Below are 21,999 nucleotides of genomic sequence, written 5' to 3' on the forward strand. Positions count from 1 at the left end.
GCGCGAGCAGAGGTTGGTCTCGTGCCATTTTAAAAGCGCGTGTGTTTTATTGCGCGAGAGATCCTTTTCGCCAAAAGCTATACGCAGCGTGAAAACTACAAAGCGCGTGTGAAATACAAAGCGCGTGTGAAATACAAAGCGCGTGTGAAATACAAAGCGCGTGTGAAATATAAAGCGCGTGTGAAATACAATGCGCGTGTGATTTTTAGCGCGAGTATACAAAGCGCGTGTGAAGTATAAAGCGCGTGTGAAATACAATGCGCGTGTGATTTTTATCGCGTGTGTACAAAGCGCGTGTGAAATACAAAGCGCGTGTGATTTTAAGCGCGAGAATCTGTTCGTCGCGTGCCTTGTGAGTGCGCGTGTGTCTTTTCCATCGCGAGTAATTTTGCGCGTGACAATCACTTCGTTGCTTTTGAACTCAATAGCGCGGGTGTTCTTATTTCGCGTGTCTCGCAGGAGAATATTATTGCGCGTGTGGACCATTGCGCGTGTGGACCATTGCGCGTGTGAATTGTTGCGCGTGTGGATTTTTTGCGCGTGTGGATTACTTGGATCGCGCGTCTTCATCCGTTTGCGCGTGTTCTTCAACCAGGAAGATTTCTATGTGAAGTTCAACGATTAATGGAAATAACCTGCGTGTGCAGTTAGCACGTTTTTTCCTCTTTCTTCAAGGATTCAAAGACTCAAGATAATTATAAATAGTTTGAAAAGTTTTGATATTACAAGAAAGAACATTTTAAAGACAATCTAATTGAACTACCAGTGCAAGTTGGAAAAAAGACAAACAAAGAACTAAAACTTCCAGTTTTGCCTAATGTAAGAAGTTGCTGGGAATTTCTAGTATCGCAAGTAAGAGAGATTTTCAGCTTCTTATCCGCTTCTCTAAGAAATTTCAAGAGAAGAACCAGGTAGGATTCTCAATTATTAGTTAAGGATTAATTACTTCCCATTCATAAGGTTAAGTAAGTGAATTAAGAAAGTGTATATGTTATTCTTTATCCTCTGCAGGTTCAGCACTGATTAGCCTTGACGCAGTCTGCCTGGTGTTGTTTTGTTGTCCCATTCCCCCTTTCCCTTTGGGGTGTAGTTTACAGAGCTGTATTGAAAACTAGTTCTGGGAAATACATCTCAGGGGGATTGTCGGGGGTTCAGCAGCTTCCGCGGATACAGGACCTCTCAGCCTGACACACATGCAAACACATTAACTTAGATACAGCTTAGATTAGCCCCCACATTGCAGCATGCGGGATTCCAAACCTGCATTACTTCATGCAGCATCTATAGCAATTGCCCAACTTCCCACCCAAACCTGCATTCACTTCATGCAGTTCCAATGGGAATTGCCCCAAAGCAATAATGTACTTAGCTTTGGTTTCTGTCTGAGTCCACAGCTTTTCTGGCCTTTTCGTGTTGATTGGCCACAAACTTCTCCTGGATTTCCAGTCTCTCTGCAAGAGCAAAATTAGAGTCAATACCAGTGCGCGCTGTGCGCGTGATTGGTTAGTGGCTTTTGGGTACCCTGCACGGCGAGAATCGCCGCTCCGGAGTCATGCGACTATACTTTTTGATCACATTAAAACATGCGGGCATTGTTAGTTCGAGTCTCATGCGTGGTTAGGGACGTTATAACTCTTAGCGTTCCCTTCAAGAGTTTTGCGCTCCGGCTCGCTGTGGGCTGGTGGGTTTCTGCGCCGCTTCTACTGCGTGGCCCCCCCCCCCCTCGGGTATTACTGGTGAGAAGCGAAAGGTAAGTATTTGTACTTATCTCAGACTTGTACGCGGGGCCTGGGGTTTGCAGTCGTCGGGCGGAATCGCCCCGCGTAAGCTTGCCTCCGGAGCTCCTGTGAACACGTCTTTCCAGGACGCCAGTCAGGATTGCGAGCGGCTCCCCACGGACGCGGCTCGCGCATGTGCGCTGATGCGGGCGCAGTCGGGGGCGTGGCAATCTTCCCCCGAGCAGGCCCAAGCGGCGAGCGGCCTGCTGGAAAATGTAGTTCCCGGGCTGTTCTCCATCCCTGGACCACGGTCCTACAAAAAGGGTGGAGAACACACCTGGAGTACTTGGTAGAGTGCTTTCTGGTTGCTTGTCTGCCCCCCAGGCTGACCATAAGGGCATTTACCCCCAGACCTGCCCCAGCCCTGACACCTGAGCAGGATGGTATGGTTGACTGTGTCGAAGGCATAAGAGAGATCGAGGAGGATGAGGACAGAGGGAATGTTACAGTCAAGGTTGGAGAGCAGATCTTCACGGATGTTCAGGAGAGCAGTTTCCGTGCTTCTGGCAGCTCTGAAGCCAGACTGGTGGTCATGGAGACAGCCAACAGAATTGGATTGAAGGTTAAGCTGAGAGATGGCCAACCTTTCCAGGAGTTTGCCAAGAAAGGGAGTAATGAAAATTGGGCGATAGTTAGCTGGACAAGAAGGATCTACTGTGGGTTTCTTGAGAAGAGGATGCACAAAGGAGTGCTTCAGAGGGGAGGGGAGGGGAGGGGAGGGGAGGGGAAGGGAGGGGAGGGGAGGGGAGGGGAGAGGAGAGGAGGGGAGAGGAAGGATCCCAAGGCAAAGGAGTGGTTGCAAAATTCAGCAAGGGCCGGAGCGAGGGTGTCAATGTGGTCCTTGATGGTTTTAGAGGAACAGGGATGAACCTGTTTTGACAAGGCTTTCATAGATCGGACTTGTCTAGCGACCTCGTCAGGGGTGAAAAGAGGAAAGGACGAGAAGGATGATGGGAGGGTGGCTAAAGGAGGGTCAGCAAGCACAGATGGAGAGGAAAGGAGAGGGGAGAGGAGGGGTGTGGGAGGAAAGGGACTGGATGTCCTGGGTTTTTTAAATGAAGTGAGAGGCAAGGGCATTGAGAAAAGCCTGGGAGGCAACAGGAGGGTTAGAGACTGCAGCAGGGTTGGCCAGTTCCTTGCAGATTTTAAAGAGTTCAGCCGAGTTGTTGGATGCCGCAGGGGTACGAGCTTGAATGTGGACTCTCTTCTTGGTGAGGACAGAGAGTCGGTATTGCCTTTGTAACAGGCGACAGGCCAGTTTGTCAGAGGATGAACAGGAAGTCCTCCATTTCCTCTCAGCTGCCCTACATTTACGTTGAAATGTAGCTAGGTCAGAGACATACCAGGAATTGCACTTGGCTTTGGACTTCAAACGGATCCTCATGACAGGGGCAAGAGCATCAAGCGTATCAGAAATTGAAGAGTAGAGCAGAGACAGGGCTGTGTCAGGATGTGAGACAGCAAAAGGTGGGGGGGGGGGTGAGAGAAAGTGGCGGCAAAAGCCTGAACTGACAAACGCTTCATGGGCCGGATATCCGAGAAGGTAGGCTTGGCTTCGGGGGAAGAGAGGGAGAGATGAGAGGAGGGAGTGATCGCTCCAGGAGAGAGGAGTGGTCAGAAGGATGGAGAGGGGGAGGTCAGAGGAGATCAAGACATCGAGTGTGTGCCCTGCAGAGTGAGTCGGGCCAGAGGGGAGGATGGACAGGGAGAGGGAGTCGCAGAGCTCACGGAAGAGTACAGAGGAGGAGCAAGGAGAGTCTAAATGTATATTTAGGTCACCGAGGAGGTATTGCCAATCCTTACCTCTAAATACAAATAGTGTGGGAAACAATGTTACGAAAAAGAAAAGTGTTCACAAAATTATGTCAGGATCTTCAGGCTGTTGGCCTCCATTCCCTACGTTTTCATCACGGGACAAGGTGGTACACTCGAGTTTAGCACAGTCTCTGGCTTCTCTAGCACGAAGATACAGTTCAATCATTAGCATCAGGGTCTTTCATGCCCAAGTCTTTTTGCCTTTCAATGTCTCTTCAATCAGAAGGCCTGATACGACAAACGATAAGTTCTTTTCCTCTTTCAGATTTTCACAAGTACTCAATTTCTTAGGTAATTCACTATTCACCTCGGATCACCCTCAGCCGGGCTCACATCCTCTCAACACAATGTTCATAAATTATTTATGCATCCAGTTTCAAATAGGGTATTCTTTCTCGGGTGACTCACAGTTCACCCCGGATCACCCTGAGTCGGGCTCAGATCTCGGAATTCCCTCATTCGTGCTCAGATCTCTTTTAAGACAATGTTCAATTAGTCTCCCTTCGCCGGGCTCTGACTAATTCCAATTTTCAATATAACTTTACACAAACCTGCTTTAACCAAAAGCTTGTAGCTGATCTCACTCCGCCGGGCTCAGACCAACTTCATATACTTTTTCGTCAACTATCAAAGACTTTTGAATGTGAACAGGGTTTTGTTTGACCAGTTGCAGGACCACTTCAATTGCACAATTCTATATCACTCTTCACATTTGCCACCTTTCATCTGGATACCTAACAGACTTTCAAATGAGCACCCACGTGGTGCCGGACCACTCTGGCTACGGTATTGTATCTTGGCTTCAAAGTTCAATCACTCATCTGCTTTTTAAATTATGTTTGTGTCGCTTGCCACATACGCACCATACACGGTTCTCTTCAGTTTTCGTTATACAATGTTGCCACTTGCAACCTTGGCTTCAACACAGAATGGTCTGGTATCATTCTCCCCAACTCACTGGCTGTGCTGACTTCACTGGCGCTGCTTTGTTGTAGGAGCCAAGGACAGTAGCATGGCGGCAAACGATTCTCCCCGCCTTGACTATCGATGCGGGAGAGCCCTGGGTACCTCTGACACACAATGCAGGATTCTTCAGGCTTGAATCCTGGTCTTGCGTTTCCTATTCTCGAAGGTTCATGAAAGTAACAGTCTTTCGTTGAAAAGGTCAAGGACACTTCCCTCCTTGCAATTCCCTTTGGTTTTGCCGTCTTTCACCTTGTATTAAACTGCCATCTTGGAACTGCAGCTTCTTCGTGTGCTTTGCTTTGCTCAGTGTGCTTTGGCACTCCGCCTTTTATCCATGTGGGTAAGTGTAATATAAGTCAGGTGTGTGTAATGGTGTGCAGTAATTGCCTGACCCTGCCTGACCATTGTATTGGGACATGTCTGGTATACAGCTCGAGTGTTAGTCCGTTTTCTCCTGTAGTGAGTGGTCTGTGAGGAAATGTTTGTCTTGGAAAAGGGGGGTGTAGGGTTGAGTTCCTAAGTATCCTACTTGGTAGGATAGGGTAAAGGTGTTACAGGGAAGGGGATACCGTGCCTCGCCATCTGGTGTCCCACTTCCTCTCCCCAAAGTCCTCTCACCCAGGTGATCCTCCCGCATTGGTCCACCCCCAGGAAATGGGTCCAAAAGCGGTGGCCGTGTCCTGGCCACCTGGATGACAGATCCCCGGGGACTAGCGGGTGAGACACTTTCAGGTTTCTCACACAGCCTACATTGGTGATCTTTAGTGTGATTGTGTCTTAACATTAAACCCATTTCATATCACTCTTATCACCTGAACACAATTCAATCAGAAGCCTTTACATTGGCAGAAAACAAATATTTCTTCTTTTTATTGATTATGAATCACCCCTCTATTTGTCACGGTGCAATTGTTGGCAAAAATACTTAAAAGTTGAAAAAAATAATCTTTTTTGCTGATCCGTTCGATTGATTGATTTGGTACACATGAATTCTGTGTATCTACATTCAGAAGTGTTCATCAAAAATATGCCGATGCCCATGATGCCAAAGCAAATATGGGCCAAACTAGAGGCCCGATTTTGGCGAAAAGTCTTGAAATTACCCAAATCGACATCAGGGGTGGCCATACGCCGAGAACTCAGCCTGCAATCTTTAAAATGCACAGTGGTGTGCAACACCATAATGCTATTTAGGAAAAGCAGAATGGACACAAGCAATAAAATCTTCAACATGATTAAATGCGAAATGGATGCCAGAAACTGTCAGATGCTAATAACATGGCAAGAGGAAAATCTAGGTGTACTATGTGATATAGCTTCGGACGAACAAGAACTGATTGAAAATCCATGTAAAGTTCTACAAAAAATCAAAGACGCAGATTGGGCAACGACGATCGACGTTACAACAAGATCGAAACTCATGGCTCACTTACCGCATAATATATTGAAACGAAATGAGTTGCAAGGCTTCATAAACCAATTTCCAAATAAAAAGGCGCAAAATCTAATTTTACGAGCACGACTCAACATAATGAAAACAAATGAGATACTTCATATCAGAGGACAAACAGCAACTAACGACTGTCGTTTTTGCGATAATGCCAGCCACCCTGTCAAAGAAACAATAAGACATTTGCTAATGTCATGCCCAGCAACGAATTTTATTAGACAACAGTATCTGTCACACATGCCCGGTTTTAATATACTACACAAGGAAAATACCTGGTGGTGCAGGCTCATTGGGGGTGATAGAATCACATGGCAAGTTGCAGCAGCAAAAATGTTAGAATACATCGACCAACAATTACTCAACAACAATGGGTGTCACCAAGAACAAACACAACAGTGACCACAACATCCATCAAATGAACCGACAAATCACAAATTGCTCACAGAAAGCGACAAACTGATCGGATAAATAATTGTATGAAATGATGAGAAGACCGGTATTGTAAAAATCCAATGTGATTAAACAATAAAAAAAAAAAAAAAAAAAAAAAAATATTTTTATATGGACTTTTAACATAATTGTATCTTGTCTCAAAAGGATTGTTAATTTCTTTTTAGTTGTAGTCATGACAGGTAATACCTATTGCATGTTTGCAATAAATAAATGTTAAATGCATTGAAGACATTACATAGAACTATGGGTGATATATCATTCAATACAAATGTTCAAAACAATGCTGCACTGTCTTAAATCGATCTATGCATCTGCAATAGATGATAAACCTTTGTCCATAGAACTCAGAATAGAATTATGTCATTTCATTCAATGCACATCTTCAAACCATGCTCTACTTTAAGTTGATGCATACACCTCTGTTCTAGATGCCTTGGTCTCCCACTCTCGAATGGAGCGATAACTGTTGGAGTACTAACCGTTCAACTTCTAGTTTGATACAGTGAGCCACAAGTGGCTTATCTCTAACTTGGTTTCGAATACATGATTTTCAAATTACTGCTACTTTTGAATCTGTGTCCTAAAAATGTTTGCATGTGATTTGATTTTGTCATCACTGTCCATATCTGATAGCTTTGCCTTTCTTTTCCTTAGCGGACAGGCCAGTCAGAGTGTACGCTGATGGAATCTTTGACCTGTTTCACTCTGGACATGCCCGGGCATTAATGCAAGCAAAGTGCCTCTTCCCAAATACGTACCTCATTGTAGGAGGTAAGAGTACTCTTGTTGAAGGTTTATTAGTTTTCTTTCCAAGAGAACCTGTGGTTTGTGTGAAGTATAAAAATTATATTTCAAAAGAACTGTACATTGGGATTGGTGTCTGATTAGTCCATGTCCGCCTGTTTATCTTCTGGTGTTGTGCAGAGACTGGATGAAAGAGGAGCTAAAGGTGCTCTTCTTCCTCCACGCAACCGTCAATCAGTATTCCTGGTATGCAGAGAAAGGTCCCGTGCTGGGTGTCCTGCTCTTTCCTGCTGCCAATGGGGACACCGCCCACTGCTCCCTGACACCCGAGACACTTCTGCTTACTTTTAAGGCCTTTGTGAAATAGCGCTGTTGTCGGCAGGAGGAGGTGTGGTTCTTAGTTTCAGGTTCAAACCTTAATAAAAGGACCTCAAGTGGGATTTTAAGTAGTCTCATCCTATTCATGCTAGTCGTTGCCACTGGGGTCAGTAGTAGCTTTGAAGGACGGCAGAGCAAAGTTGTCTTGACTATAGATCGGCGAATAACATCGCTGCATATCCAGCCACGTCCGATCTTTTTACACTTCAGGTCCCAACATGAGGACTCGCCGCTCGTAAAGTTCAGAAGAGAAATGGAAACCCTCTTATTCGAGGAAGGTGCATCTTCCTCGGACCACAAAAGATGCATCCAATCCCAGCCCGCTATCCCCGGATTACCTCACTTTGCAGATTTATCCCATCCCCCGTTCCGCCCAATTATCTTTCAGCACTGCTGCATGTTCCTTGATGTCTACAAACTTTAGCTGTTCTCTGCTACCCTAAAGGCTATGTCCCTAATAAATGATATGCTGTAAGAACTGTTAGCCCTTGTGATGGTACAACATATCCATGTAACCTGTACCGATGTTGCCGGAGTGACTGAGCAAGTAACCAGTTCCTGATTTCATGTGCTGTTATGATGAGATGGATCTCGGGTCATACAGGTGATCGATCAACTTTGAAAACAAGCGTGCATGTAGTTGTCCACACTCCTCAGTCACCTACTAATACACTGAACATATCAGCCCGCCGACCATGATTTGTAAAGTAAATGACCTTCAACTGTAAATTGTGTGTTTTAAAAAATAAAAGCACAAATGGATTTTATTTCTGTAACATTGGAGTGTTAAAAAGAAATTCTATTTTTGTCATGTGCTGGATTCGGCTGGTTGCCTGAACATATCTATTTGTGTTTAGTGTGCAGTGATGAGTTGACGCACACTTTGAAGGGCTTCACAGTGATGAATGACGTGGAGAGGTATGACGCAGTACAGCATTGCCGATATGTGGATGAAGTGGTGAGAAATGCTCCCTGGACGCTTACGCCAGAGTTCCTAGCAGAGCATCGGGTAAGATGGAGAAATTAAATGCACACTAATGCAAAAAAACATGGACAAGTGATGCTTGGGCGTATGCCTCGTACCGGCTCCTCTAAGGGGTTGAAGCTCATGACTCGCATGCAGCCTTTAATTAGAAAGTTCCATGCACTAATTTTTCTAGAGTGAAAAACGCACCCAACTTGTTTTGGTTGTTGAGAGAATTCCACAGCAAGGTTGTCTGGGTCATAGGGTTTTTTTATTTTTTATTTATTTGTATTTGGCACAAAGCACCTTTAAAAATATTCAAATATAAAATACATAGAAGAAAAGCAGATTATACATCCAAAGTATAGCAAATAAAACATAACATAGTTACATACATTTAAGACTCAATATACTTCAGATTAAATTACATACTTAAAAACAATTATTCCAAAATGCAAATTTTATCCTATAAGTCAGTATTTGCATATATTAAAAAAAAAGAATGAACATGCTAATTCTATTCAAATTCGGTTTGTTCTATCTCGCTTAAGTAAACCTGGATTATTGTTAAGAAATGAGTTAATGCCAATACCAGTGACTGTCTTGTACCCCACATACATTGTGTCCACAAAAGGTCATGTGAAGATAAGAGATCTATGTTAAAGTAGGTCCCCAAATGTGTTAGAGTTTCAAAGTGGCCACAATATATCACCAGATGTTTCAAGGTTTCATAACTCGCACGTTCTCTACAGAATCTACAGCCGTCAATGCATTTGTTCTTATACCAATGCTTCATCTTTTCGTTTGTATGGAAGAGATTTAGTTTAAATTTCAAATACAAGCTTCTTGCTTTATTGCAGGAAAAGATTAACCGGTATTGTAGCCACAGTTGTTGTTTATGAATAAAGCATGTCTGATCAGCATATGATTCATAGGTAGCATTCTGATCAGTAATATTTGCCCAATCTAATTGAAAATTGAAAAAATCTTTTTTTACAATACACGGACGATCATGCAAGTCTTTGTGATCTGTGGCAATTAAATTCAAAGTTGTTTGCATCTTTTTGACATACCTATTCATCGAAGCGGGGTAAGCATTCAACACCATTTTTGCAAGATCTTCGTAAAATGAATTTGGTGGAGGATATAACATTTTACCATAATTCACAAGCATCATCCAAGAATTTAGCAGCAAGAGAATTCAGACCAAGTTCATATAAAATCATTGTGTTAGGAAGTGCTTTAGGGAAGCTCAATACCGCTTTCCAAATACTTCCTTGTAATTTGTTTAAGTCTTTAGTCAAATCAAGGAAACAGAGGTCCAGTCCATACAAAATGATTGGTTCTAACTTTAGGGTGTAAAAATCAATAATCGGGAGTAGTGAACATTTTGAATACCTCTGGTAGATGATTTTCGTTTGGGAAATCAAATGAACAACGTTTAGATTTAGACTCTTACTCCACGAAGACAGAGTTTGCATCACAGAGATTGTATCCCAATATCGCGTTGCCAGGACCCTTTGTATCTTGGCCCCATCCATCTCCCAATTAAATCTACAAACTTTCTTTCTGTTGGCAAATACTATTATGGTAGATTTGGAAGGATTTGTAGTTGGATTGTGTGTTTTGTCATAGGCAGAAAATAACTAATTTCTTTTGGAGGCCATATGGCGTCCGATCAAACTAAATTGTCATCTGCAAAAGCTAGCCAATTAATCCTGGCATTTCCCAATTTAACTGGAAATGTGTCAAGGTTTTCCCAGATCTTGTCAATGTCACAGATATATAGGTTGAGTATAGCTGCTAATTGACAACCTTGTTTAACTCCAATTTCTATGTCAATTGGGTCAGTCACAAACCCATAACGATTTATGCGTACCTTTTTATAAGAAGTTTGGTTGTGAAGTAAAGCTATTAACCCTACCAGATGTTCCGGTATGCCATAATGGATCATCTTACTCCATAACAGTGTTCGAATAACACTGTCAAACGCTGCAGACGGGTTCAGTGATGCCATGTAGATTGCACCTGAACAAGTAAGATGTGAGGTTTCTAGGAGATGGGCTACAATCGTGGCATTTAAAGTGCTGCCTATCGCTTTCCTGAATCCTAATTGGAACCGTGATAGGTGATTATCAGATATTCATTTCTCCAGTTCATTTTTTAGAAGAGTTGCAAATATCTTGGCAGGCACATCAATTAATGAAATAGGGTGATAATTACATGGATCATCAATTGGCCCTTTTTTATGAATGGGTACAATAATGGCAGTAAGCCATGAGGGAGGTATTATTTTAGTCTCAAAGATCAAATCAAATGTTGGTTTGATCATATTCGCCCAAAAGCAGGCATCATCCTTTAGGAGACAGGGCGGTAGTCCGTCGGGCCCTGCGGCCTTTTTTTAAATAAGTTAATTTATTGATGGCCCATATCAGATCTACCAATTGCCACAGACATTTTCTGGGTATCCCTTTGATATAAAGGTTGATATCAACAGGGAGGAAGCTTTTAGGTAGAGCATATCTTTCTTTAATGTATGTACTCCATACCTCACCGCAGTTGGAAGAAACAAACTCCGTGTGCACTGATCTACCACGATTACGAAGTATGGCCCAGATATCTTTTGTTTCACGTTTAAACATTAGGGAGATCATTTGTTGGTTATCGGCCAATAATCTAGCGTTCTTCACCCTTTTAAGATTGTTTCTATATCGTGCTTGTATGTCCTTTTTTATCTTACTGAATGACGTAACCTCAGATTTTGATCTTCTTGCCCTTCTATTATCCCTGTTGCGTATACTTTTAAGTGCAGCAATCTCTTTACTATAAATGTTTTGGTGTATAATAGTCTGGCTCACATGTTGGATTTATGCAAGTTGGTAAAGATGGTGTCTTATCACAAATGTATTACGGTCTACAATACTTCGCTTTGCTGGAGTCGTCTTAGAATTAATGCTCATTTTCCACATATCGGTTTACCAAATATGTCAGCTCTCTGCACATTTTCGGATTCCACTTAATAGATAGTGATGCCTTAATTGAAGTAGATAGTGATACCTATCTACTTCAATTAGTGCCAACTTATTTGCGTACATGAATAATGCAACTGGGATGTTTAGTCTGAGGTTTAACATCATGTGATCACCGAAACCTAAATTAATTATTAGAATGGGTGCACATATCTTTAGTAGATTTTCTGATTCCGCAATATGATTGACCAATGAATGTGAGTTCCCTCTCCTCCAAGTAAAATCAAACTGGTCAGTGGCGTGGGAGATGTGGATATTCCAATCTACTAGGAAATTCGTCCAACAACGCCCTCTTTCATAAGCTAATAGATTGGGGGAATGATTAAGTTGACCAAATTTAGATCGGGAGTAATCCTTCAAAATGGAGTTAAAATCTCCCCTTATTATCTCCTATTTCGCATTTCGTAAGAAAGCATTTTGTAGGATTGCGTCTGTCTCAAATATTATGCTTTCTTTAGACTGCAACTTTGGGTTCCAATACAAGTTAATGATTAGCACATGAACATGATTGAATATTACCTCAATAACAATTTGTTCATTCGTGGAGGAAATGAAATTGGATGACATCTTCAAGCTGTTATGCACTAATGTCAAAAGGCCCATAGTCCCGCGTATAGCAGGATGGCTGTACGAGATAAAACCATCCAAGTTGACATGTTTCACAGCCATAGTTTATTATCAGAACAATACTAGACTTGGCAAACACTGGGTCTAGGGAATGGCATTTCATAAAGTTATTAAACCAACAACAGTTCAAACTAAGAATTCAAAATGCTGAGAGTTATGAGTGTTCTTGCTTGGTATCGAGAGGACTCACATTTTACAGAAATGGTTCTAAGCATGCCAAACCCTTTATAGCATTCACAACAGAAGCTAACTGTGTTAGCATATCTTGGTTTAGAGCTAGATTAGATCCCTCTTGTATACCTGGAATTGCACTACACACCATATTCTGTGGTTGAAATTCAATAAAGCTGGTTGAATCATGCATGTTTTCAAAAGCATACAGTTCATATCCCAGCAGGTTAAAGTTATCTCTTTGTTCCCACAACATTTTTGTAATTAAAAGAGATGTATAGTTACATAACATCGTAGTATTGTTAATGGGAGAGAGTTTAATCCATTCAAGATCTTGTGAATTTAGGTTACGCAAAGTGGGTATTTGTTGAAAGACATTCAACAAATAGTTGCGATTAATCCTATCACTTCCCATGAAGTGCTACATCACTGCTCCAACCTATAAACATTTGCATTTCTTTCGGTAGATCTTCATATGTCCTGGCAATGTACAACTGAATATGGTGATGATTTTCACTTGCTGTGTTGGACCCTTCTCCCCCCAAGTCATCACCTTTATTGGACATATGCTCCTGTTTGGCCTCATTGTGTCTAGAATTTTCCCAATTATTTGGAGCAAGTTGTTGCCCTTAATTTGTTTTCAAGATGGAGGTACAGGACGAGATTTCAGTGCTCATAAGGGATTTTGGGGAATTTCCTTTACGCGGATTGCTGTGCTTCAAACACATATATATGGGGGTTTTGCTTCAGTTTGCATTGAAGGTCCTAACAAAGTTGCATCTTTTGCATGTTCTCCATTACAACTGTCTCTTCTAAAGGATTTTTTATTTTTAGTTGTTTGGTAGAAGGAAGCTAAATTGGACTGTTTCATGTTTACTCCTTGAGAACTAGTAACACCCGAAGTACTAGCACCAGCATCCCCTTTAGTCACCACTACAGTTTTGTGTTGGACCTGCGAGCCCAACTGGGGATCTGATTTATTCACTACTTGTCTAGACTTGTTCTGTGCATTTAGTAAGTTTATGTGGATCTTGCCCATCCATCTGCAGCTGAGCTTTGAATTCTTCGTTCAACTGACTTGGGTCAAATCCACGCTCGTCCAACAAGTGGGTAGCTCCATTTTTAATATCTTCACTGCACTCATTAGGAGCAGCTATAGAACTTTTTTGATCTTTTTTGCTTGATATTTTATCTGGTGCAGTGGTAGAATTCTGTTTTAATACTTTGTTGACTTTTTTTGCTTGTAGCTGAAGTTTTTTAGCTTTACGAGACATAAAGTATTTCCACTCCTGATTCTCCTGTCTCAGATGCATCTACCCTAAGTGTGGCATGCTCATTGTTTACGAGATCCTGTTGATCCAAGATTTCAGTCAAGACAGAAGGGCTATCAGGTGTCTCCGTATATTCATCTCTACGCTCTTCATTAGATGACTCAACTTGGTAACTTCCACTCTCCTCTGGTGGTACCAAGTTTGCTTTCATCAACAAACTTTCTAACACCAGAATTCTGTCATGGTGTAGCTTAGCTAATTTAATTAGTTCAATCTTTGTAATCTCATCTGGAGAGGGTGTATATCCATCTTCCTTTTGTAACCATGTTACTTGATCACTTAGGGTCATCTCTACTTTTTGGTCTAAGGTAGTTGTTTGTGTTGCTTGGGACGACATCATCCTATGAGGGTGAAATAGACATGATGGTCCATTGATTATTCGGTTCATATTAGCTGTTTGACTCACCTGAGATTGTCTTAGTGATTCATAAGCTAGCATGAATCCTTCTAACTTGTTAAGTTTCCCCATCATTTCTGCTATTGACCCTTTCATATCCCCTATAGAAAAATGGGTAAATGTGTGCCCTTTGTCTAGAAGGTTTAGAATCTGCGTAAAAAGGGGAAAGGTATGACAGTTCTGCTCATTAAGGTCAAGCATCAGTACGGTTGTTTTTTTGCTTGGTCATTGAAAATTTGCGGGGGCGAGATTTTCATGATCTTTAGGAGACATAGGAAAGGGATCAAACTCTGCGAACTCGTGGAGGTGGAGTTCTTTGCGAATCTCACCATGAGGGGGCGAGTCGGCTCGTTTGATCGCTCTCCCAAAACCCTTGGGATCTGACATATGAGTGGCCCCAGAGACAAACGCACATGTTTATCAAGTTCCGTCATGATGACCGGTGCTAGCATAGAGACATCAGCAATGTCTCTAGATACTTTTAGTTCATCTGGTGATATAGGTGTATCTGAGTGTCACTGGATTGCATAAAGTCGTCATCAATATCTTGTAGAGCATGAAGTTCACTAAGATAAAGCACTTTTTCCTCATTCATTGAGGACTGAATCAAATGTTGTTGTTCCCCACCAAGACCTTGCTCCTCTATATGCGTTACAGAAGCATTGTAAGGCAATTTCGATAATTTAAGTGGTACTGGAGAAATTGTACATGAGGGGTTATTGATTTGAGATTCGGAATCTTGTCCCTCCTTGAGTGAGTCTCCTCCATACCACCCACATGTGGAGACTTAAGCAACACCTTGTCCTTTCTTACCACTGGACATTTACGGCATTTCCCACTTCTGAGACTAATTTCCATTTTTATTCACGTACTTGAACTAGGGTCGTTCACCAATACTGCACAAAATGAAGAGAAGTGGGTTTGTCACACAACTGCACTTTCAAATGACCATACAGTACTGTTTGTAGTAAAAATATACTCTTCAATAAATTCCCACTTGCATGTTAATAACGCATAACATGCATTCGTATTTTAGGTGAGTGCAACGGAGGCAATATTAACCACCGAGTAACGTAGGTCTTTTACACAATGGTGGGAGCGGTACCTCCTACTGAGTTTGCCAACACTTTAATCCTACGCCAAGCTAAAAGACCTACTGCAGAGTCTTTTGGTTGCGGTTGTGAGAGGACTCTACAGCTTTTTGCTCCTGAACCCAGTGAGGACCTGCTTCTTGTCCTACCTTTGTTTTGCCTACTTCCACCTGGTGACTTTAAAATACCCAGAACACCGCGGAGCGGCCGCGGAGTCTGCTGCAGAGTCTTTTGGTTGCGGTTGTGAGAGGACTCTACAGCTTTTTGCTCCTGAACCCAGTGAGGACCTGCTTCTTGTCCTACCTTTGTTTTGCCTACTTCCACCTGGTGACTTTAAAATACCCAGAACACCGCGGAGCGGCCGCGGAGTCTGCTGCAGAGTCTTTTGGTCTTTAGGCTCTGCAGGCTCCGCGGCGCCTCCCCCAGAAAAATCCACCTACTGAATCACCCAAAGACAGCCAAAGACAGCCAAAATAGTGTAAGTGACCTACTTCTCATCACGCTACATACACCTAAAGCATCGCTCCCCGTCCTGCAGGATCTCAAACCCGTTACATGCTCCTCGCCTACCACCCATCCACGCCCTGCATCACTGACCCTGAACTTGCTGATCGCCTTGAGCCCAGTTGCGACCGCTGACAGCCCTGCTGTCCCTTCGTGTGCTCGCACCAGCTGGCCTGTAACCAAGCGATTCATCTTTGACGCCGGAGCCTGCCTGTGCCTACTGTACACGCGTCTTCACCCCACCTCACACCGAATAGAATCCTCTACCGCCCGCGCTTTTGCGGCCTCGCCCCTGCTACTTAACGTTCTAACTTCTGGCATCTCCAGTTACCCTCGTCGATCAGGAGACGGAAAGGGCTTCGCCCTTGGATCCTAATCCTCCAACCCCAACCGCTCCAGAGAAACAAAACAACCATACATCCTCGTTCCATTCGTTGATCAAGAAACTGAAAGGGGTCCGCCCTTAGATCCTGAAAGCGTACCTGACTTTCTACAATAAATCGAAACGAAGATTCACCAGTGCAGCCTCGCTGACCGGGAGACCGAAAGGGCTTGCCCCTTGGATCCTGAAAGCGCAACTCGCGCCACTACAAAAGGACGAATCAAACACTCACCTGCGCAAAATAACTGATCAGGAGACCGAAAGGGTTCGACCCTTGGATTCTGAAACCACAATTTGATCCACCAGAGAAAACCGAAACAAGGATACACCTACGCAGCCCCTGCTGACCAGGAGACCGAAAGGGCTTGCCCCTTGGATCCTGAAAGCGCAACTCGCGCCACTACAGAAGGACGAATCAAACACTCACCTGCGCGAAATAACCGATCAGGAGACCGAAAGGGTTCGACCCTTGGATCCTGAAAGCGCAATTTGATCCACCAGAGAAAACCGAAACAAGGATACATCTTCGCAGCCACTGCTAACCAGGAGACCGAAAGGGTTAGTCCCTTGGATCCTAAAAGCGAACCCGATAAAAAAGAAAAAAAAAAGGAGACCAGCACTCTGACAAACCAAACAGAAATCTTGCAAAACCTAAGCCTAGCATTCTACAATCGGGAAACAATGGCCACAACTCGCACTAATAAACAAAACCCAACTCAACGTCCAAAAACAAGACAAACAACTAAGAACGCGACCGATAACACCACGGAGAGAGACCAACTACAGCTAACATTGGAACAATCCTTCAAGAAAGTGACACTGTACAAAGAAATTCCAAAGTCCCTGACACAGTGTTCAGACTATAAACAGAACTTAGAAGACTCCAGAGCCCAAACCCTAGAAACTGCCAATCCAACTGCATGGCTGAAAACCAACAACTTCGTTAAATCCGTCGGCACAGTGGAACTCCAACTATCAGTAGACTCACACAGTACAGTAGAAAATCACCAAATAATCTCATCTGAACTAAACAGCTCAGACACTACCAAACCTGGACAACCTATTATGTCCGCGCCATCATTACTGCCTTCCCAACCCGAATTAGAACAACAACTGACCAACTCATCAACTGATCCGAACGCAAACCACCAGCTCGCAAAACAAGACCCCTTAAACAACGGGATACAAGACACCTTGACAAACCTTGCAACCAGCAACGAAGAACCCATCGAACTTACAACCAAACAGATGCAGACGACCACAAAACAGGACTTAATATCAGACAAACAAATCCAGAATCAACAATCCATGAAATCGGAGAAACTACACGAAATACACAGCAACCCTCAGGAAATAACTAATAATCAAGAACCAAAACTCACAGCTGACCCTGTCGCCTCCAAGCTAACCGCAACCAGCCAACAAACAGAACGAACACAAGACCTAACCACAAAACCAGCAATCCCAACACCAGACCAACTGAAGCAAAAAGAAAAAGCAAGATTAGCCCGCCTTGCATGGCTTAAAACTCACAATTCCGCCAAATCCGCCAGCACTGTGGAACCAACAACATCCAAAACAAGAAATAAACTACCAAAACTATCACTGGACACCACCGAAATAGAATTCATCATGTCTACTGCAGAAAAAACAAAAGAAGTACTTGGAGAACGAACAGAAATAAATCAAATACAATCAACCTCAACCCCTTGCATCCCTTATGGAAACCAAAACAAACAGATGAAAAAGGAACGACAACCAGAATTGGATGAACGTAAAACTGTCCCATCACGATTCAACTATGACTCGGATGAATCCTACTATACCCCAGACCCAATAATCAAGAACCAAAAACCAAAAGACCCACAACAGAAAAACGACAATCATGTACAAGATGAAGAAGATATGCACCCAAGAATCCCAACAACAATGTTGGACTTACAAAATATGCTCATCGCATTACTCTCCCAATCAATGATCCCCTTCTTGAAACTACAAGAAGACCTGAAAGATTCAATAAAAGATCAAGCGACCCTTTTAGCACTAATCCATTCAAAACAGATACACATCGAACACTTTGTCTCGACAGTGGAATCAAGACTGACAATAGAAGCAGACGAGACATACCGGTGGCAACAAAGATTAGCAGAGATCGCAAGAGGAGACCGACAAGAAAAAACAAAACTTACAGGAGAATTACTACAGATGCTTAAAGAACACCATCAGCAACAAGCAACCAGACCCAACGACCAACGACTACAAACCTCGCCGCTTTCAAAACCATCACAACCCCCAATTCAGATACAACCACTACCTGAAACAATTACAGATTTTGCCCAACAAACACTGAAAGAACCACCTCAAAATAATACTAACAAAAAAACAGAAACCATTATCTCAAGCAACATAACAAAGAATCCAAAGGAAAACTTTCAAATCTTCGAAAAAGAAAAAACAACGAACGAAATAAAAGGAACCCAACAGAAAAATAACAAAAAACGACAAACGGGCTCGCGAGCATTTCTAAGAAATATAACCCAGAATACCCAAATCGCGCATCAACCAAAGAAGAAACAAACAGCTGTCAACACACAAAGCATTCAAGTTCAGCTAACCCAGATAAAACCCAAACTAGCGCAACCTACCCTGCCACAATCGCTGATTGACGAGGACTTGCTCGACATCACCACCCATGAAGAACAACCACTAGAAAACAATCAACAATCTTCACAACCACTAATTCAGACAAGCTACATAATAATCGACGAATACGCCTCAATACTTGAACAACAATCGAACCAAAATCAAGACAATTCTACTGAAATCTCCCTAGAAGAAATCTCAATGATCTCGATGGAAAACATCTCAACACTCACAACCAGAGATGAACCGTATGATTCAATCTCGTCGACCTCGATAACAACACCACCACAAGATCACAGTCAACACAGACAGACCAGACCAATATTCGTCAATCCACTACGACAAAATGAAACATATGAAATCCATATTGAAAATGCAAATAAAAACCAAGAACCGGTAATTCTAAATAGAACAAACCTACTACGCCTCTTTGGCGTAATACCTCGCCTGAACAAACTCACAACAAAAGATATTGCTCTGATAACCTTCAAAGACGACCGGAACCTGGATAAGATCGTCATAGAGCTCCCAGACCAAAATAACCAAGAACTCATCATATCAACAAGAAAACAACTACACAAATTAGGCTTCTCATGCTGGGCATCAACATCCTCAAGAATACCAAGCAAACCAAAAGACAAAGCAACCACAAGGTATGAAGAACTACACATTGAACAGAGGAATCAAAAACAGACAACTGACGATAGATACTCAAATCGTGCCTCAAAAGAAGCAGACTCAGATAGAATTAACAAACCCAACAGAACTAGCTTTGAAACTCCCTCATCAGACACTGCATCTACAGAATACTCTATAAGAAGCCAACATCCAGACAGATATGCCGATGCAATCAGAAGAATCTATGACTACGAAAACACCCTCTCAGATACAGAATCTACAGAATACTCAATGAGCTCAAACTCATAACAATTAATGAACCATAGATTCAATTGGTCATTGTGCTCGTGGAACACCAGAGGCAATTTACATCTATTCACGGACACAACCGCTGAATTAGAGCAATATCATTTCATATGCCTTCAAGAAACCTGGCTCAGCGACCCACCGGCATGCGATGGCTTTATCACATTCCTAAACCCAGCTATCGTACAAAAACAAGGAAGACCTGCTTCAGGCTTACTCACCCTGATCAAGATAAACCCATACATCAGAGTAATACTCTCCGAGAATATAAACCCTTGGACGCAACTGACCATAATAACATCCACAAAACACCAGCAAAAGCGAGAAGACAAAAACAACTCAACAATCCTAATTCTAAACCTCTACTGGAACCCGCTAGCAATATCTACAAACACGTTCCTAGATGGAGTCTTCATTTCGATTGACGAGGCCTTAGCTAAATACCCGTTATCAGAAACAATAATCTGTGGCGATCTGAACATCAAGTTATACGATAAAAACGGTAGCCTCTTAAAGCACTCACAATTATCACCAAATGCAAAGAGATGGATAAAAGAAACCACAACGCGGAACCTACTCCTTCTAAGCCAAGGGAACACTTTGAATTCCTATACACCCACATGGAGCAGAGGTTCGTCCCATGCAATCATCGATTATATATTCCTATCTGAAAACCTTCACCATTCAGTTACAAACGCACAGACGATATCAACGGACAAGAGCGATCACAACCAACTTACCGCACACTCAGAAGCGAAACCAGAAAAAACAGTGACAGCACTACCACCTCCTCCATTAGAACTAAATGGAACAACTACAAGACTGAGAATCCCGCAAGCCTCCTCAACCTCATTGCCGGAACAATTCCATCAGGCAAGACTGGCAAATGATATAAAAATCGACTATGAATGGATACTAATCCCATTCCAACAAACCAGAAAAAATCGTCCGCAGAAAGACCACCGACATTTCTACAACCAGGAAATTGCCGAAAGGAAAAAAGACCTAAACCGAATAATACGACAGCTAAAGAAAACTCCAGCTCCCGACACTTCACACCAGATCAAAACCCTGAAAAACAATCATCGAAACTGGATCAAATCGCAAAAAAGTCTCATTCAACAAGCGGATGCTGAACAAATACTGAAAAGCCACAAATCCCACAATACCAAAGAACTTTGGAACCTACTCAATGACAATCAACAAAAACAGCATAAACTCATAGCTAATGTAACCCAAGAAAAATGGATAACGCATTTTACTACCATTTACGCACTACGAGAAACAGCTCATCAGAATACACAAACTACAGCAGACTCAACATGGAAAGTACAAGCAGAATTTGAAGACTTCATCTGCCTGATTAACAAACTCAACACTTCTAGAGCACCAGGCCCAGATGGACTATCTAATGCCATGATCAAGGAAGATCCAACCGCTTGGGCAACCCTTCTATGCCATATTACAACCCTGATCAATAAACTGCATAGAATACCTAACTCCTGGAGAACAGCAGTAATCGTACCAATCCACAAACAAGGCCCTAAAGAAGACCCTCAAAACTTCCGTCCGATCGCCCTGCTCGATCCGCTAGGAAAACTATTTGCAACAATATTATTAAACCAACTCACTGCGTGGGCCACAAAAAACAACAAATTCTCGACCAGACAAACAGGATTTACAGCCAATGTTGGAACAAACCTCAACCTGGTATTACTCCAAGTAATCAAACATGAAGCTATCAACTCCAACTCGGCAATCTACGCAGCATTCATTGACCTAAAAATGGCCTTTGACTCAATCTCGCGAGAAAAATTATGGTCGAAACTTAGAACATGGAACTGCCCAACCGACATCCTAGAACCGATCATTCTACTATATTCAAAAACCACGATAAAAGTCAGATTGTCGAGACAAGGAACTACAACACCCGCCATACCAACAGAAAACGGACTCAAACAAGGCTGTCCACTTGCAGCGACACTCTACAACCTCTACACTGCTGACATTGAAGACCATCTAAAATCAGACAAAACTAATCCCCCCAAAATCAACTCGATCCCAGTCCCAGTCATGGCATATGCCGATGACATCGTGATACTAGACAAAACACCGACTGGGTTACAAACAACACTGGCAGACTTAAGCCAGTACATGAAAAAAAATGAATTAATGATCAATACGGGAAAAACAAAGATAATGACCCTAACCAAATCACTAAAAAAAAAAAGAATAAACCAACGTACATTCATGATAGACAACGTCGAACTAGAAAATGTTACTGAGTTTAAATACCTTGGGATCACAATAAACCAGTCTAAATCAGAAGAGCAGTGGCTGGACAAAATCGAA

General features: G+C 42.6%; 1 protein-coding gene across 11 annotated transcripts in view; it reads left to right on the forward strand.

Annotated features, from left to right (window-relative positions):
* The window catches only part of PCYT1A (phosphate cytidylyltransferase 1A, choline), a 333,268-nt gene that overhangs the window by 191,830 nt on the left and 119,439 nt on the right, over positions 1 to 21,999 (forward strand). For all 11 annotated transcript variants that reach the window (XM_069617498.1, XM_069617488.1, XM_069617489.1 and 8 more), the window contains 2 exons: positions 7,117 to 7,233; positions 8,442 to 8,593. In XM_069617498.1, the coding sequence (XP_069473599.1) occupies positions 7,117 to 7,233; positions 8,442 to 8,593 (269 nt within the window). The remainder of the gene's footprint in view (positions 1 to 7,116; positions 7,234 to 8,441; positions 8,594 to 21,999) is intronic.

Source organism: Ambystoma mexicanum, chromosome 10 (assembly GCF_040938575.1).
Source record: "Ambystoma mexicanum isolate Mex_15411 chromosome 10, UKY_AmexF1_1, whole genome shotgun sequence".
Taxonomy (NCBI): domain Eukaryota; kingdom Metazoa; phylum Chordata; class Amphibia; order Caudata; family Ambystomatidae; genus Ambystoma; species Ambystoma mexicanum.